A 19,214-nucleotide genomic window follows, 5' to 3' on the forward strand; every position below is an offset into this window, starting at 1 on the left:
TATTATATTTCCTCTAGCTTTTTTCTTATTTTAACTTTTTTTTTCTTTTCCTTTTACTTATCCTTTTTATATAAAATTAGGAGATTTAATTTATAGGTAAAGGCTATTAGCTTAACCTTTATAAAGATATCCCTTTTTTTTATTATATAATAGTTTATTATCTTTATATATAGCTTAATAATTTTATTATAATTAATTATAGTCTTAATTATATTAAAATATAAGCTATTAAAATAATAACTAGAATTAATAGCCTTTAGCTTAATAATAGTAGTTAATATTATATATAAGAATTATAATAAGTTAGCTATATATAATAAGAGACTAGAATTAATTAACTTTAGCTTATTAATTAATTAAGGTTATAAGAGGAAAAAGTTATTATTATCTTTAATATAATAGAAGCTTCTTTTATAAGTTATAGCCTTTATTATAAGGTTTATATTAAAAGAGTTATACTATAGAAGAAACCTTATTTTAAGAGAACCTTAGATTTAATTATTATTAAAAATTTAATCTATATAAATAGATTAACCTTTATTAAAAACCTAGAGGAAATTAAGAAGGCCTAGGCAAAAGCTTAAGGATTATAAAAAAAATAACACTTCAGAGACAGAACTCTTTTAAGAGCGCCCATGTGTTTCTAAAAGGGACGACTTCGACACCCGGCCACGCATTCCAATACGGCATGGCTCGTAAAACGCATACTTTTATGTAAATCGAAATACTAATGCCATCGACTGCTGCACCTTTCAATCAAATGCTGCATCCTAGACAATCTTACAATGTCCCGTTTACCTTCGTCATTCCGTATCGGCTATCCAACGCAGCATGTAAGCATCAGGACGTGACAGTATAGGAACGGCATTTGCAGTTGCCCCCAGATATGGGGTCATGGGAACGTGACGATCATACTCGAGACTCTGTGTATGTTAACTATATGATTCTTGTACAAATAAAGTTGAGGAAAGGCAAAATAGAACACCACAGCATCTTAAGGGATATCACCATATCAAAGTGATCCCGGCGTTTCCTGAGCAGCCCCCTCTTCACATTGGCCCTACTGATTCAGCGTACGCCACCTTCAAATGCAAGACAATCCGAAAGAACTTGGTATTTGCTAAGGCATGTCTGTTGAAGGCTTCAATTGGCCAGCCACATCCAATATACTTTACGTGGATGGGCGCCAGGATTCCGAGTCTTACACACGGGTGAACCTGGAATTTGCTCCAGCTTCGCCGGAGCAGTTGCCGCCAAATTTACTTGTTAAATCTGCCGAAATCGATATATTTAACGATTCTTGGCTCGGTCCTGTTGGGTATTTACCCGACCACGAACGAAAGCGCACAAACAATCTTGCAGTAAAAGCACCGTGGTGGACCTCAAAAGCTGTAGTACTCGACAAGTCAGTGCTCGCAACGTGGAAAGACACCCGGCAGATGAATGCAACGAACGGTCCAGAGACAGCCAGTTTCGAAGTGGTCAGCTTCTCTCAGGAGAGGATGGGAAGTGAGACCTCGGAATCCTCGGAGTCAAACATCACCCGTTGTAACATAAACCCATCCGATGTGGACGCAATTTACAAAGGATACCTATTTGAGCAGTTCAAACCTCCAAGGGAATATTGCATGCTCCTTCCTACTTTTTATCCGTGTTTGGTTGGTCGAACCTACCGAATTCGAATCGTGCTGTCCGTAGGAAATTGCGGTACTAAGGTCTCACTTGCAGTACCCTTCCAGATAGCCGTCGAGGGTAATAGCACTGTGACAGACGCAGTTCTGCCGAGCTATGTAAGTGGAATTCTCATAGGAGTTGCAATGCAGTTATCACTGACCTGAAACAACACAGCATGATCGCATTATGGCAATTTCTGGAACATTCCTTCCTGCATATCACGGTTGAAAAAATGCAAATTGTGGTTGTAAATGTCCCTGCAGAGCGACCTCGACAACGCTCTGTCTGAGGCTATCGGGACTTAATTCTAGCTTATTTAAGCTACTATCTCCTAACTCGAGGAATTTGCTCTTACCAACGGACGCAGGAAGGTGAAAGCCGGTACTGCTATTCATCGGTGATAGAGTACTCTCTCGGTCAATATCATATACTAAACGACCGCGACGACGTATAAGAACGATAGTCTATTCAAGGGAACTAAGTGTCATCAAGTTTACTAGAAGTGTCTTTTTAGCCCTGTGGCTCCCAGTACCCTGCAGCTTACGTTCCTTGCACAAGAATGTACGACTACCGTGTAACCTATCTGTACTTCCTAGTATACCAAGTGCAATGTCTTTATAATTGTAGCTGGCTGTAAACGTCTTATTCTGACGAATGTAGTAATGATAAAAAATGGATGGAAGACTAAAATGATGGAACAACAGGTTTCGTCAAGAAACGACTGTATACGCAAGGGTTGCAGATTCAAACTTTACACTACACTGTATTACAAAGATGATTCGATTCTACGCATAGGAACGATCAGACTGCGCACAACTTAATCAGTATAGAGTGCCTCAGCCTAGAAACGCTTCCGGATCTGACGTTGAGATAACGATGTTCAGGGCAACCACTTTCCAGCTCAGAATTCCTATTGGTGACATTGCCGGAACGAGAAAGCCCTTACAGACCAGGTAGTTATATCTCAGCTTTGCGCAGTTGAAGAAGATGTACGGTTTGTTGTTTAACTGAGTCCTTGGAGCCTCTTTATACTTATGTACGGTATTTGGTAGCGGTAGCTGGATTGGCATCACCGGGATGACTTGGACGTTAGGGCCATTGACTTATCAGCTCAATGATGAGCCCACGTGCATAGTTCCTGCATGGGCAATCTGGTTATGCTTCGTCTCACTTCCGTTCGTCCCATCGGGTCAGGACGACACAGGCCCTTTAAGGCTTAGTGGATGCAATGTGAGCCATTCTTCTATGGCAATAGTCTTGAGGACACAAAGGCCTAGACCGCTGTCAACCCACATCCCGAATGTCCACAGCCAAAAGCTAACGCCCAGAATAAGAAGGTTATTGTATCCTAGCCCCTGACCGTCAGCTGCTCCTGTATAATCCACTCGATACGAAGAGGGATTTTATCAATCTGATAAAATATCGAAAACCATCTGATAATTCATAGCCAATTCAAAATCTCACGCTCTTCATTCGCGGAGTTTTATTATGACCCATCAAACCCACATTAGGGACAATTTCCGACCGTCCTAGTGCAACCCTAGACTGCTGTCAAAGCGGCCTCATGATCCATTTTAGGTCCTTGGGCCGGCTTTGATTCCCAGATTGGGAGACATTCTGAGGAAGTCCTGTGGAAAGAACACGGAAATCTCTGTCCGAAATCTCCATCCGAAATCTCTTCCCTTTCCTTAATTAATAACGATAAAAATGGCGACACTATCAACAGAAACTCTACTTCGCCCATTGACGAGTCGCGTTGTAAGTTCCGATAGTCCACTGCAAGCCTTCCTTACAGTTTTTGTCTGTCTTGAGTATCTTTGAAGATGAATATTTTGATTTCGTTCACCATCTGTCTAGGGTTCATAGCATTCGCTGATGGTCGTCAATACATCTGGCCATCAGAGTATGACGAGATTGAAGACATCTTTTCCTTGCAGAGCGGATACCTCGGTCGAAACTTTTCCAGTGGTAAGCATCTCTGTCAAGAGATAGAAAGATGGAACAAACAGTTAACATTCTTCGACTCAGGTGTCAATCCTTGCTCCCAGGGTGGTAACGTCAAAGGACGACAGAATGCGGCGGAATGGATCCGTACAGCCTTCCACGATGTAATCACTCACGAAGCCAGAAGCAAAACCGGGGGCCTGGACGCCTCCATCTTCTTTGAGACGACTCGTCCCGAGAACAATGCGCGAGCTTTCAACAATACCTTCAACTTCTTCAACTATCTCACCTCCACCAAAACCTCTGCTGCAGACCTCTTAGCCATGAGTGTCGTCGTCTCGCATAGCGCTTGCGGTGGGCAAACCAGGATTCCTTTCCGATATGGTCGTCTTGATGCCGGTGAAGCCGGTCCCATTGGTGTTCCCGAGGCCCATACCTCTCTCGATACTACGTTGAGCCGCTTCAAAGCTGCTGGATTTAACAAAGAGGAAATGATTACCCTTGTTGCCTGCGGCCATACGCTTGGAGGCGTCCACAGCAATGATTTCCCCCAGATTGTGCCTGGGTCACAGAACATGTATAACGACACTGTCGCACCGTTTGACAGTAGTCCGCATGTATTTGACAACAAGATTGCCACAGATTATGTCCAAGGCAGCACCAGCAACCCTCTTGTGATCGGAAATAACAGTACACTCAACTCAGATAAGCGTATTTTTAGCTCTGATCGCAACAAGACTATTCAGGCTTTTGCCAGAAAAGCATCTTTGTTTGAGTCTCGATGCGCCAAGTTGTTTGAGCAAATGATTGATACAGTTCCGAGAGAGTCGCGGCTGTCGAGTCCCCTTGAGAGTGTCGATATCAAGCCATATGTTGTGGAGTTATCACTCAATAAGGATTTTGATATCACTTTTGCGGGCCGCGTCCGTGTGCGAACAACAGAAGGTGCTCGTGCGGGCCGCGATCCGACTGATCTCGCTGTTCACCTCACTTACTCCGACCGACGCGGAAAGGGAAACAAGCGGGTTGAGACGACCTATGCTGGCGCCTCTGCTGGGCTTTACGGCGAGACCTTTGCATGGTACGAGTTCTCTACCATAGTCGACCAAACTGAGGGCATCAGTAACTTCAAGATCCACCTTGCTGTTCCTTCTAGAGGAAAAAAGACCGGCTTCAATAACCAAGGGAAAGGCTATCCTGTCGACGACTCGCTTCTGTATCAATCGACAGAGTCGTGTGTTGCTAGAACCAGCGTTGGAGGTTACAGAGCTATGACAGCGACTGTCGCAGTGATTAAAGAAAAGTCGACATTGCCTCTTACCATGGAGCTTGCACGTATCAAGAAACGACCTGGAACTCTGATGCAAACCAGGACCATCGAGAGTATAGATTTCGAGGCTACTAAAGAGGAGAGGGGCGGGTACATTATGTTCAAAGCACCTGTTCAACTTACCACTATCGGATGGAATACTGACTTCGACATTAAGCAAAGTGGAAAGAAGGCTTCAAGCATTACATTTCTAAAGACACAGGTGTGTAGTAGGGTATAGTTTTTAATTACCTAAATATAAAAGGACTTAGGGAATTTAATATAATAATATAAGCTCAAGATCATGCACCGCATAAACCAAGGTGTTTTCCATCGGAAACCAAGATAGATGTGTACAATAGTGGCGAGCGTGAACAGAGCCGCAAAGGATACATTGGCAGCGAGGGAAGGTCGGTAAGTATACACGCTCATTTCGACTGGACGAAGCTGAGTGGCTGGTTAGTACGAGATATAGGAAATCCAAGGGTGCAGCTCCAGCCGACGAGCTGTCAAGCGTCTGAAGAGTAAACCTACGTCCAAAGTACAGTCGGCCTTTGGCCCAAACATAATGAAATTCCCAGTATCGTTCATGTTGTGAGCATGTGTTTGAGATATCAAAGTAGGTGAGTCGTGTTTGAAAGTATGGAGAGATTGTGATGGGAATCTCATTGAAAAAGATTCATGAGATTCATCTGGTTCTTATAACACGCGTTGATCTACATAACACTGCCTCTTTCGCATTCGCATGGAATATCCAACACGTACATGCTAATCATCGTTACGCGCTAATAAGACGAAGGATTATTTTGCGTCAGCAGTGAAACATGGATACTCTAAGGGGTCGATCCCTTGAGACCTTATCACCAATATCATCTCGAAAGCAGCTGCACCCTGACGCATTATTGGTTGCATAGTAATTACTTGTGCGAACGTGGCTGGGTGATGAACAAGGGACTGTCGAGTTCCAGCATCGGATAGATCGACAACCGTGTAATACTACCTTGCGAGAATCAACAGAGATATTCCTGGGCTACTGGATCCATGAAGGAAGAGTGTACTGTGCCGTGTAGGTAGAAAATCCAGGATCCACGGGGCTGGTAGTATGGTAGGTAGAGCTTAGCTTTGCGAATTAGCCAATCATCATGGAGTTTGTTTCATGCGATTACCAAAAAGTAGAACAAATGCCAGTGGGGCGCAGAAGTACCTTGATCCAATATCACACGGAAGTTTTTTCCTGAATATTTCACTGATACAAGACAAGCGATCTTTGTTTACAGATCCAACAGGTAAGATATAGCTTCTTCTTTTTCAAGTTCCGACTATATAGAATATGCCTAGTAGAGACAAATTGCTTCATCAAGTAACAATATCTGGGAAATTCTGATAGCAATTAGAGTACTTGTTAGAAGAGCAAAGTTCACAGGCTGATAGGATCCGCCAAGGACGAAGACCAAGCTAACGATGTGCCACGACTGTGGATCAGATCTCTAGCCAATTAGAAGACACCGATGGCACTTAGCAAGGTTGATGCATCAGCTTAGACCCTGGTCGATGAATATCCTAACTGTATTGAGTTAGTCATGCGGTACAGCCAATGAGCAAAGCCAACGCGGATTCAGCCTTAGTTTAATAAGCTTAACTTAGGAATGCATGAGGGGGTTCAAGTTGGTTCGAGGGTAGGCCTTACCAACACCCAGTTTTAGTTTTTCGGAATTCATTCTCCTTGTCAAGACTCAATTGTTCACTGGTACTAAGCATAGACTTCTACATGGACAAGAAGAGTGTTAACATTCTGCATTGTGTCTAATTTGGGTGCCATTCTCCGAGTAAAAAGGTGTCTTCATTCGAAAACGCAAACCCCTTCGTATCCCTTTCTAGCAAATCAGCCATCGGCAAAGCTACCTGTAAGCCCATTCGTTTACCTATCTGACGGATGAAACCAGCCACCCATAACCTTTGATCTGTAGAAGAGGTCCTCTGAATAGCTGCAAAGAACAAAGGCCATAGAAGTAGAAAACCTCCAGGTGCTGGGTTATCCTATAAGCGAACAACATCTGGATGGCTTGTTATTGTATCATGGTGTTGGTGCCCTAAATGATATGCAACACTGTGGCAAATCCCATCCGCCATGTTCTTCAGTATTTTGAAAGAACTTTGTAAAGATTCCTTCTGTTCTTGGCTACCATGCTTTAGTGTGACTATGATGATTAACTCATGGATGAGCATTCGGGCATTGCGATAAGAGTTCCATATGCATGCAATCCAAGGATCATTGTAGATGTCGTACTGGAGATCATATCTACTCGAAGGAACCCCATTAGGTCCCATAGATCGATATGATTTATACTCCCATATAGGCGGAAGCTCCTTTGTCCATTGTCCCATCATTTCGTCAAATGGAAGGAGACTCTTGGAAATAATATCAGGGTTGGTAATGCGCTGGTATTTCAGCTCAGCTCGAGTATTAGCCAGAGCTTCGTTAATCTGCGAGAGCTTATTTATGGGAATAAACGCTTCAGGCTGGTACGGCTCAGCCCACTATGACCATTTTGACACTTCGAAAGGGAATGGTTCTTGAAGTTGATGGCATGTGGTGATCTAGCGATAGGTCAGCGGATTCGCCACCAGTCATTTAACTTACCATGTTTCGTCGCTATGCATGAATAGTTTCACCCCGACCGCCGTTCGTAATTGCTCTGGACCGTGCTGCCGCAATAGTATGTTGACTAAATGCCTTCATTGAGGTGGAGTCTGGAAATGCAATTGTCTAGGTTTGTTAGCGTCTGTCACCGTCATTCAGTACAGGGTAAGGTCTACCTCAAAAGTTCCCATCAACAGAACTGCTCCGAGCGTCTCATCTGAAACTCTTTGTACTGGATCTTGAAGGGCTTGTTGCATCTGGACAATTGCAATCTGATAAAGCCGAAATGATTCGGAGCGCCATTCTGCGACATTTCCAGCGTTGGAGAGGGCAGCATATCCAGCCGCTGCTAGAACTGTACTGAGTAAACCGAATGGAGACTCCTCTTTTTGAATCAAAATTGGAAGATATTCATGATTATCTTTCAGTGGAAACGAGTAGTTATTGGATGTGTCAAAAATATACTGTCGCATGAAGAAAGTCGTAGCTTTGTCTCTTGCTGGATAAGACAAAGGTCACTTCCATGTCTCGGGTTCCCTGGAACTACCATCCATCGGTATCATTACATTACTTCCAGCCGTCTTTCCTGCTGTATCTGCGGTAGTCTGATGACGGGAAAAAGCCCCTGGATTGGACGGGCCTGGACATGTCCATCCTGCTTTCTCGCATTGCGTGCATGTTGGCGTCAACTGATCGCACTAGGAGAAGTGAGTCCCATGTTACTGCTCATGAATGTGCCCAAACTTACTTTGATTTTTCGCTTCTTGCAAATAGCACAGCCTCTACTCGGTTGTCCTGGATTGACAATGTCTACTTACTGGCTAAGCGTCAAGTGAAGTTTGTCTGTCGCTGCTGGAATGCAACTCATGCCAATCGAGTATCATTATTCCGCTTCACGCTATAAATATCATTGTCGATAATAACGGTTATGACTGACATTTACGGATGCATTCTTTCCATGAAATAGGAATAACAGTTATAACCGAGACTAGTTCTAACCGTTTGACGTCGGGTTAATCATCACGGTTACAACCGACAGTCGTAACCGTGAAAAACTTGGGGTTTCGTGGTCTAACGGTTATGACTGCGGATTCTGATTCCGCCAGCGAGGGTTCGACTCCCTCCGAGACCTAATTTTTTAAAGATTTTAGAGGGGTCTCACTTCGGTAAAGAGCTTCATTAAAATTCATTAATCTTTTTTTTTCACTGCTAGCTTACTGTTTAGAGGTTATTAGATTAATACAATCTTTCTTTATAGTACAGGGACTTAGTATTCTATGCAGAGAGATTATAGGAAGAAAAAGGTACTCAGTAATAAATTATATTTACAAGGATGAATTATCTATAAACATGCCATAATAAACCAACATCGGCACAATGTCAAAGGCAATAATGTGTCTAGTTGCATCGTCCAAATCCCTTTTGACTAAAAGTTCAATTAGTATGAGTCTTTGATGTGGAGATGAAAAAACTTACCATCCAGATCCACAATGGGTTGTTGTGCCACACCAGCCTTGAGCACTACAGCATTGGCCATTGAAAGGACCACCAGCACAGGTGAGACCAGCCTTGCTACCACAAGAGCCATCTGTAGTAGGAATGTCCTTGGTCAGACACCCACTTGAGGCACCCTTCTGGCAACCTTGTCCACAGTGAGATCCTGTGCTTCCACAGTAACCATTGGAGGAACAACAGTTTCCAAGACCAGAGCCAGCACAGGTTCTACCATTCCTGGAACCACACTCCGAGTCGGCGGAGATACCGGGACAGAGACCATAAGCAAGCTGACATCCTGCGCGACAAAAGTCATCTCCCTTTCCACAGTATCCGTGCTGAGAACAGCAATCTCCAAACACGCTGCCCTTGCATGTTTTCCCGTTCTTACCACAGCTTCCGTCGGTAGAGATGTTGTCAGAACCGGCCTTGCAAGTGCCAAATTGGGGTTGGCAGCCTGCTTCACAGTGGTTTGTCTTACCACAGTAGCCTTGGGCAGAGCAGCAGTCACCATAAGTGCTTCCCTTGCAAGACTTGCCATTCTTGCCACAGAAGCCATCAGTGGAGATGTTGCTTGCTTCGGTGTTGCAAGTACCAAACTTGGACTGGCAGCCAGCGTCACAATGAGTAGTCTTGCCGCACCAATCTCCAATGGAACAGCAGTCACCAAAGGTACTACCCTTGCAAGTCTTGCCATTGAAGCCTCCGCAACGACCATCAGTGGAGACGGTGTCAGAACCAGCCTTGCAAGTACCAAATTTGGGCTGGCAGCCAGCGTCGCAGTGGTCTGTTTTACCACAGTAGCCTTGGGCAGAGCAGCAGTCACCATAAGTGCTTCCCTTGCAGGTTTTACCATTCTTACCACAGAAGCCATCGGTAGAAATGTTAGTCTCAGCATCGCAATCACCAAACTTGGATTGACAACCAGCAGTGCAGAAACCATCACCCTTGCCACAGTAGCCATCAGCAGAACAACAGTCTCCCCATGAGCTACCCTTGCAAATCTTGCCATTCTTTCCACAAGAGCCGTCGGTTGAGATATTCTCAGCATTGGTCAGAGTGCATTTTCCAAAGCCATTCTGGCAGCCAGCACCACAGAAGTCGTCCTTGCTACCACACCATCCAGTGCTAGAACAACAATCTCCGAAGCCAGAGCCAGGGCAGATCTTGCCGTTGGCACCGCACTCGCCGTTGGCAGTGATGTTTGAGGGAGGACCACAGGTACCAAAGGTAGGGAGACAGTCATTGCCGCAGTGGGCGGTTGAGTTACCACACCAGCCTTGGAGTGAGCAGCAATCTCCAAAGGTGCTTCCACCACAGACAAACTGGTTGGTACCACCACAAGAACCGTCCGGAGATACACTTCCAGGACCTGGAGGCTTTTCGGGGACGGGGGCAGCAGCGTTGCAGTTGCCAGCAATAGATTGGCTAGTAGACAATTAGCATAAAGTAGCATAGTAGAGAGGCGTGACTTACCATCCTTCGCCACAGAACTTGCTGGATCGACCGCATTGGCCATCTTTAGAGCAGCAAGCACCCCAGGAAGGACTGCAGACGAAGCCAGTGCTTCCTCCACAAGTACCATCAGGAGTGATTTCTCCGGTCTGCCATGGTGACAAAGTGACAGTTGCAGACTGGGATGCAGCAAGGGCGGGCAAAAGCCAGAAGAGTGCAGAGGCCTTCATAGTGAACGAATGATGAGAAACCAATGGGAGTCTCAGTAGAGAGGTGATAACGAGTGACTCAAAAAATGAAACTATTCTAGATCCTATATACTCTTCGGGTGTATACTGCAACATAAGCATAGTATTTACTTTTATGGGTCTAGATTCTTAGTTTACGGTAGGATCCGTAAGTGATCTAGAACTGAAAACGTTTTCCATCATCCTTGTCTTATTCTTCGGCATGTCGGTTCGTGCTCTAATAGGACAGGCTCGGAGGATAGTGTGCGCATAATCCCTGTCTCTCGGAGATATCTCCACTACCGTGGTATTGGGGGCTATGGGATCGGGCTATGCGAGTGGCCCGAGTTGACCATATGAGCTTAGTGTGAAGAATCTGATTCGGCGACATAGATCCTATGCAGAAGGTCACTTCATCCTTCAAGATTTAGCCCCGGCTCATGGGCTCATGTTGCAGCATGTGAATGAGCGGTTTAACTTGGGAACGTTCGGGATCCCTTCGCTTGAAGAACTCGATCTGGACTAGAACGACAAGCATTCAGATCCTATCGGTTCCTTCCAGGCACCGCCCGAGGTCTAGACCCGCTCGGGAGCCATATTTCTCACGGTCCTACTTTCCATAATTCGTGGATATAAGAGAATCTAGGCTATAATTCGATTTAAGATTAACTCGTATCCATCCTTTCACTTCCGGTGGCGGTATAGTAGCAGTAGCAAATTGAAATTTTTATCGCAAAGGATGATTTTTCTTTAGCCTTACCGTTTTGAAATGCGCTCTCCGAGGAAGGATTTAGCCTGGTAACGTAACATGATGGTGAGTCGGTGAGTTATGTAAAGAGAAACTACAAGGATAGTAGGACCATGAGACGAGTTGATTTCTACTTTGAGGAATTTTCAATGAGCATGTATATAGATACTCATGTCTAGTTCCCCTCTGATATTATCAGAATCACGGCAAATACGGTTCGCTGTTATTATCAGTGACTATGGTGCTGCGAATCGCGAGTTTCGCCTTTTGGGCGGTTGCTCTTTGTTTCTTATGTCTCGCAACCTTGACCAACGCCGACAACACTTTTCAACCACGTGGTAGTCGTGCCCACCTCCACCGTCGGGCCAATGTCATCAGTAAGATATCCTCATCAAGCCCAACGTTTAGTCTTGGAGGACCACTTCTAACTGAACAAAAGCCAAGGCACCTTCATGGACCAAGAAGATCACCCATAGCCCGGGTCACCAAAACCCTGCCAAAGCCCCGCCAAACCCCACTGAGGATCTTGAGCTCTCCAGCGACTCCGCTGTTAGCCTTGATCAGTACTACAAGGATGCTGCTAATGCTACCGAGTCTTCTGCTGGAGTCACTCCCAACAAGTCTGGTCTCTCGCGCCGTTCTCTTGAGAAGCGCGGTGACGGTCCCCTCTACTGCAAGGATAAGCCTTGCCCTGATGACAGGTGGGTTGACAGTATCATCCTATGATACCAATGACTAACTGTTAATAGCTGCTGTGGCCCCAAGGGAATTTGCGGCTACGGACCTGACTACTGTGGTGATGGATGTACATCCAACTGTGATGCTACGGCCATGTGTGGAGAGTACAGTGAAGAGGGTGAGATGCCTTGCGGTATGAACCTCTGCTGCTCTGCCACAGGATGGTGCGGTGTAAGTCTCCTTGTTGACGCTGTTGCTGAAATCTAGCTAACTTGATCTTTTAGACCACCGAGGTGTTCTGTGACAACGCTGATCCCCAACACAAAACCTTGCCCTGCCAAGCCGGCTACGGAGGTTGCAACATCGTCTCATCTCCTTCATGCGCCAAGGGAGGCGGCAGCACAAAGGGACGAACAATCGGATACTACCAGTCTTGGAACGTTCGTGCCCGTAAGTGTGACACCAAGACCCCCAAACAGCTCAACACTGAAGGCTACACTCACCTCTTCTACTCTTTTGCTTTTATCGATCCTGTTTCATTCAAGGTCACTCCAGCCCACAATGACGATATCGACCAAATGCGTGAGTTTACCGACCTCTCCAAAGGTGGCAAGCTCCAAACTTGGATTGCTATTGGTGGCTTTGATATGAGCAACGAGGAAGCTCCTACTCATACCACTTGGAGTGACATGGTCTCTACCAAGGCTAACAGAGCTGCTTTCATCGAGTCTGTTCGCAATTATATGGATGAGTATGGCTTTCAGGGTGTTGATCTTGATTGGGAGTATCCTGGTGAGCCCAAGCGTGGTGGTCGAAAGCTTGCTGATACTCGCAATTTCTCCATGCTTCTCAAGGAAATGCGAGCTGCCTATGGTAGCAAGTATGGCATCAGCTTGACCCTGGCTCCTGACTACTGGTATCTTCGCTGGTTTGATGCAAAGGCTATGGAGCCTTATGTGGATTTCTTTGGATTCATGGCCTACGGTAAGTTTGATCGGTATCATGTCTCTACTATATGCTAACATTTTCAACAGATTTGCACGGCTTCTGGGACGAAGATGTCAAGACTCTCGGCAAGATCATCCGTGGTCAAGCCGACATTCGCGAGATTGACAAGAACACCATCCCTCTCTGGTTCGGCGGTCTAGACCCCAAGAAGATCAACTTTGGTCTCGCCTTGTACGGACGTGGTTATACCGTCGCCGACAAGAGCTGCAATGATCTAGAATGCTCATTTGCCGGTCCTAGTAAAAAGGGAGAGTGCACTGACTCTGACGGTGTCATGTCACTTGGTGAGATCAAGAGACTGATCAAGCAGGGTACTGTCAAGTCTGTTTATAACAAGGAGACGATGATGAAGCAGATTACCTGGGATGATCAGTGGATTGGATACGATGGTAAGTTTCAAGTCAATCTGTCCTATTGCTGTATGGCTAACATTTCTCAGACGAGGAAACCTTTGCTGATAAAAAGGCTTGGGCTGATGGTTACTGCTTCGGAGGTACCATGGTATGGAGTATTGATTTCCAAGAGTATGTCATGTTCACCTTGATATTTCATCGCGATTGCTGACACACCACAGGTCTGATGGCGACGACGGCGGTTTCCCCATCAAACTCCCTGGCGATGCCAACACCGGGGGCCCCATCAAAGGCGGTGGCGGTACCGGCGGCGGCAAAGAAATGGCTGATGGTACCCATAAGAATACGCCGTTCACAGGATTTCGCGGTTGCACGGTTGACCAAAAGACAAACATCACCCAGAGCTGGTGGGATACTGTTGCATTGGTCAGAATGGGTATCGCTACTGACTTCAACAACAAGCCGGGGACATTAGAAAGCCGAGTCTTTGGTTTTGATGTGCACGAAAGAGACGGTGCTGGTAACCAAATCAACAGTAAGTCACCACAGTCCCATTGATTACAACGTGATATGCTAACTTTTGTCATCAGAGGTCTACGCAAATATCTTCAAGCTTTACACTGACAAGGTCTACGGAAAGATTCACATGAGCTGTGTGGACGTCAAACAGGAACACAGAACAAAGCAGACCTCCTGTGCCAGTGAAGTCCGCTTAGGCGAAGTTGGTGGATACGCCTTCTCATACAGTGAGAAGATGGAAGACCAATACATTGTCATGTGCAAGCCTTTCTTCCAGCCGGGCCAGGAACTGCTTGAACCCTTACGTAAGGAGATAGCAAGCAACGAGGGGTATAAGAAGGATCCGCATCAGATGAACGGCAAAACTAGGATGCTGCTCCACGAAATCTCGCATTTGGCTGCTATGTCTGAGACTGACGAGAGTAAGAGACTCCAAGTACCCCTACTATCATACATGTTACTGACCGAAGAACAGTTATTGTCAGGGACCAAGACCTACGACCAGAGGCCAACTCCCCCGAAAGGGTGTACGGACCGGTACTTGTTCAGAGAATGGGGATGCATAAATTGGAGTCTGTGCGAGATCGTACACAGTTAAACGGTATGTGGAGTTCCGGCCTGAAATATCTCTATACTAACATTGCTTCATAGCGGATTCTTACGCCTTGTACGCTTCATGGAAGTACTTCGAGGCCCTGTTCGGAACACCTAACGCCGTTGTGGTGCCAAGGGATGAAGACGATGGTGTATCCGATACACTCGTGTGCGCCCCAACCGACACCAATGGTCCAGTTCTAAGCCGCGACAACGCCAAAGCTGATATCGACAAGTGGTGTGACTCTTTGAACCAAGGAACACTGAGCCAAGATGACACCCGCGAGGAGTATGTCAAGTCTTACGGTAGTCCTGGAAAGAAACACACAGAACTTGTCTACAGCGCCAACTGGGTTAAAGACGTCAAAGGCGATGGATGCCCTGATAGAACCAGAGGAACAGAACCGAAGCACTGCAAGAAGGCTATGTACGAAGTGTTGGATTCGTGTGGTAAGAAAGATGGAATGGATGGCAAGTCGTCGAGATATGGTGGAAGCCAGCAGGGAGATGAGCAATGTGTGATTTGGAAGATTGAGATAATTGACCTTGGTATTCAGGGTTAACGGAGAGAGGCTCCGAATTAGTGGGAGTATTAGAGCAACTCGGTACTATATAAGTACATTTTCTGTGTTCGAACGTATCATGATAACCATATCTACTGGGTACGGGAAAGAATGTTCTTCTAAGTTTTAGGGTTTAAAAATAAGTAATTTGAGGACTATAAATTGACCTACTAATTTCGTCTCTTATGCTCCCAGTGGTCAGTTTCTTTAATATCCTGAAGCATATCTAAACGCTTACAGCAATAAACGCTGCTAAAGCCAATGTCCCGAGAGCTGTGATGCTCAGTGGGCGGCCTGTTACTGACGCTGCACTGCTTTCTTTTGCTGAGTATATCCAGACATCCGACATATTCATACCAGTCTCCTTAATCTGGCGGATAAAGTAATTGTCAAAGCTTTCGGACCCTGACTTTTCATAACCCGCTACGAATGTAGTTGGTAGTTCGCACCAAAGAGTGCATCCGTAGACGTTGACCATGTTTGGATAACAAACCTCAGTCATTGCCCCATATGTTTCGTTGTGCAGGGGGACCCATGCTGTTGGTACATCATCTCCGAGAGATGGAAGTCTGTTAGGCATGCTTCGTACATCGCATTTTCTAGTGACAATGTCGGTGAGGTTGGGAAGTGAGTTATTCGATGACATCTTGATAAGCTTGGGTGTTTGGCGATAAATGCAATTGGTGTTCAACGAATCTTATTTGAACGACGATAGCTGTGCTATATCGGAATGTGCCAAGAGAAATGGATAGTAAACAAGCTAATGGAGAGCTGATTATCAAAACTTAATTTGGCGGGGTTGTTCTCGAAGTTGAATAGCTTGATTCGCGCAAGGTAGGGATATCAGAACTTAAATAACCTTGGTGTCTTTAATGACTCTAGATAGAGCGGTACATAAACCCAAAATAGGAATAGGCCGAATGACATCACTAGAATAGGACAATCAAGGCTATAGCTCTTGGCGCCAGCTACGCCTCAGTAAGATCTACATCGAACACCAATAGTAATAGCTGATGACTGAAGAGGAGCTAAAAACATCAAGGTGAGGGAGGGGACAAGGCTGAAAAATGATCGATATGCAAATGGGGGAAGCCAAGGATGAAGACCAATAGTCTGTTTTAAAAGCAGCCCTCAGGGTATCAGAAACACTGACCGTTGGAGTCATAAGGGACGAAATTAGTAGGTCACTTTATGCTCCTCAGACCATATTTCTTAGACTACTTATTTTTATACCCGAAGACTCCAACTAGGCAGCCTAGAGACGACCCAATTATCAACAGCCCCAGTCTGCCATGTTCCTTGTCCAAGACCACCTCCATGACTATAGCCGGCATAGTCTCCAATCATTTCGGCAATCATTTCGGTAACGTTGACCAGAGCGTCTCTCGAAATGGTGGTCACCTAAATAGTGACCTCTTCATTCACTTCTTCAGTCTTCTGAGATGAATAGCAGGAACAGTGGTCCCTATGCATGGACCAGGCTCTCTCTTCTTTTTTCTGGTATACCAACATGTCTACCCCTGCCCCGGCCCCAGTCCATTTCGGATACCTTTCCATTGAAACCCATTTTGAGCTGGGTCCGACAATCGGCCCATACTTCCAACCCAATTGCGTGGCCCGACGCTTTTCAAAGCAGTACATAGGCTCAAGCCCATAAATGTCTTGTATAACAGGATCGCTGGCAGCCGCGGCTACAGGATCTGGCTGCGGACCGAAAACGGCGGCCTCGCGTAGCTCCATGAACATTATAAAGTCCGCGGCCACTTCCAATCTCGTTCTGACGCCGTGCATTCCACGGATGGTGACTCTTTCAACTTCATTCTCGATAGAATCGAAGGAAATGGGGCCGCTTAGTCCCACCGTTTCGCCGGTGAGAAGCATCAATACCGTCATGGTGGAAATGGTGGCAATGGAGCTACAGATGCAGTAGCTTTCAGCAGGTATAACAACGACAAGAGCCTCGAACAGGGCAGGTATGGTATAGAACGGCCTCGGCGGAATGCGGAATAGCTGTGCGTTTATTGTTGAGCGTATGGTCATAGCCACATCAACAGCGGTAGCTTCATCAATTGACTCGGGCTGGCCATGGACGTCAATAACCTTTGCGATAAATTGCCCCAGCTCAATATCCGAACGATACGGTCGGAACCACTTCTTGTAGAGATAGTTGTGAAGGGTAATTGATAGCATGTTAGTCAGTCCACGTTTGTTCTTGTCGCCTTCAAGCATATAGATGGGGACGGTCTTGTTGAAGAAACCAATAGCCTGGCCACGTTGTAGTCGTGGTAGATCAGTCATTGAGAAAGGGCGTTCGACCAGAGGGCCATACAATCGCGACCTATGATTCCATTCAACTATACCTCGAAGGTGATGCAAAATCTCGCGGGCCTCAAGCTGCATACCGACGTCAAGCTGGAATAAATGGTTATCGCTTGTTTGATACGGGGCAATGTGAGACTGATCTTGATCCGTCGAAGACGAGGCGGTAGGGGGGTAATGTTTTTGACGTCTTCGCGGCATGATGAAGTCGTGAATGTGTCAGCGTTGGGTGATGTGTGGAGAGAGAAATGCCACAGGGGATGGAGTGGCTTTTCTATAGCTGGTAGATGACGCATTAACTTCGAGGTGGTTCGGCATGAGTAAACTTTTACAATCGCGGTATGACTAACTACACAACACTAACTCTAATCCACTATCTTGGGGCTTAGAAGGTTTAACCTTATTCGTGTTATCATTTATGACTCTAGACAATTGTGCGGTCTCTTTGTTTTCTGTCATCTGGTCTGGAGCCCAGGTTGCACGGTATATATTTTACCAAACAATATTATCTACAATAAGAAAACTCTCAGGAGGTCTTGATGTTTCATCTATCCTAGCCTAGGGAGGTTGTTCCCACTTCCTCACAAAACCTCTTCACTTCAACGACGTTTATATCTGTTACTGGCCGGCGTTAAGTGATGGTGCCCAGCTAGCACTTGAATTATTCCCCAAAAACATCTCAAAATACATCTCACATGGCGCCCTCATTAAATATACATTTACTGCAACTCAGCCTATGCATTCTTATCAAAGGACAAAACAAGGATGGGTACTGTTTATTTTTCTATAACTAAGTGATCCGAGCTCATGATCTTCGTTGCAAGAATCACCTGTGCACCTCATTCAATTTGAGCTTGTGACAACATGCACTCAGTGATATCTGCCAACAACAGCCGTGTCTTTCTTTCTCCACCATGCTCAATTGGGTAGATCAAAAATAAATGGCTGCTGGGTACAGGGAAAATGGCTTATCTGTCAAGCTTCGAAAGCTCAATAAACTATGGGTGCCTTATGTAAACATGCAAAGTGCGTAGAACTATCATAAAGCAGTTTTATACTGGAAAATGCTATATTCAATGTGGCACTTGGGACGAGAGGAATCCGTTCATACACAGATAACCGTATAACCATTACTCGTATTACTTCTGGTGATGTCAGCTTTTCGAAGGTTGCAAGAATTGTCACTATGATTAGTCAAACACATCACAATCTCCAACAACTGTCAAATTCCGAAGATTTCTACTGAGGAACGATGCGGAGATTGACTCTAAGATACAAAGATAATCCTCTCGCTCCTTTTGATCTTGCCAAAACCGCATATGTAGGAACACAAGATTTCTATCGAATCTCATTCATCCAATTGCCAGAGCTATTGTCGAGAAGAGAGCGTTCGGCACCTCAAAGACCAGGGAATCGCAATTGCTTAATCCTCCAACGTTCTTCGATCTCCTCAATTGAACCGCAATACAGCCTCTCCAACTGCTGCTTCAAGGGTTCTCCTGCTCCCGGAGCGATATGGTCTGCAAAGCCTTTCCACGCGATTCCAGTCTCTTCTGTCGTATGCTATTTCAAGCATCTTGAATCAGCTGAATCCGGGGCTGACAATTGGTTTGTTCTGATTGACCTCTATGGAGGTGTTATAAATGAGCTAGCAGCAAAGGATACGTCGTATCCTCATCGTAATTTAG

At 45.5% G+C, this 19,214-nt stretch overlaps 5 protein-coding genes across 5 annotated transcripts; 2 read left to right on the forward strand and 3 right to left on the reverse strand.

Annotated features, from left to right (window-relative positions):
- Positions 1 to 3,497: 3,497 nt before the first annotated feature.
- Positions 3,498 to 5,168, forward strand: FSST1_010205 (uncharacterized protein; the record flags this gene model as incomplete). The annotated part of the gene is made up of 1 exon (XM_083233213.1): positions 3,498 to 5,168. One exon carries the CDS (start codon positions 3,498 to 3,500, stop codon positions 5,166 to 5,168), a length of 1,671 nt encoding a protein of 556 aa, XP_083079901.1.
- A 3,798-nt stretch (positions 5,169 to 8,966) lies between these two features.
- Positions 8,967 to 10,747, reverse strand: FSST1_010206 (uncharacterized protein; the record flags this gene model as incomplete). The annotated part of the gene is made up of 3 exons (XM_083233214.1): positions 8,967 to 8,994; positions 9,045 to 10,490; positions 10,539 to 10,747. 3 exons carry the CDS (start codon positions 10,745 to 10,747, stop codon positions 8,967 to 8,969), a joined length of 1,683 nt encoding a protein of 560 aa, XP_083079902.1.
- A 983-nt stretch (positions 10,748 to 11,730) lies between these two features.
- On the forward strand, positions 11,731 to 15,207 carry FSST1_010207 (uncharacterized protein; the record flags this gene model as incomplete). Its single annotated transcript, XM_083233215.1, has 10 exons — positions 11,731 to 11,869; positions 11,932 to 12,193; positions 12,242 to 12,401; positions 12,455 to 13,154; positions 13,205 to 13,567; positions 13,618 to 13,702; positions 13,753 to 14,066; positions 14,122 to 14,472; positions 14,526 to 14,651; positions 14,702 to 15,207. 10 exons carry the CDS (start codon positions 11,731 to 11,733, stop codon positions 15,205 to 15,207), a joined length of 3,006 nt encoding a protein of 1,001 aa, XP_083079903.1.
- Positions 15,208 to 15,433: 226 nt separating this feature from the next.
- FSST1_010208 (uncharacterized protein) lies at positions 15,434 to 15,853 on the reverse strand (the record flags this gene model as incomplete). The annotated part of the gene is made up of 1 exon (XM_083233216.1): positions 15,434 to 15,853. The coding sequence occupies one exon, from the start codon at positions 15,851 to 15,853 to the stop codon at positions 15,434 to 15,436; it is 420 nt and encodes a 139-aa protein (XP_083079904.1).
- A 755-nt stretch (positions 15,854 to 16,608) lies between these two features.
- On the reverse strand, positions 16,609 to 17,505 carry FSST1_010209 (uncharacterized protein; the record flags this gene model as incomplete). The annotated part of the gene is made up of 1 exon (XM_083233217.1): positions 16,609 to 17,505. The coding sequence occupies one exon, from the start codon at positions 17,503 to 17,505 to the stop codon at positions 16,609 to 16,611; it is 897 nt and encodes a 298-aa protein (XP_083079905.1).
- Between the last annotated feature and the right edge of the window lie 1,709 nt (positions 17,506 to 19,214).

The sequence above is a fragment of the Fusarium sambucinum genome, chromosome III, assembly GCF_050947815.1.
Source record: "Fusarium sambucinum isolate potato_lamoka chromosome III, whole genome shotgun sequence".
Taxonomy (NCBI): Eukaryota; Fungi; Ascomycota; class Sordariomycetes; order Hypocreales; family Nectriaceae; genus Fusarium; species Fusarium sambucinum.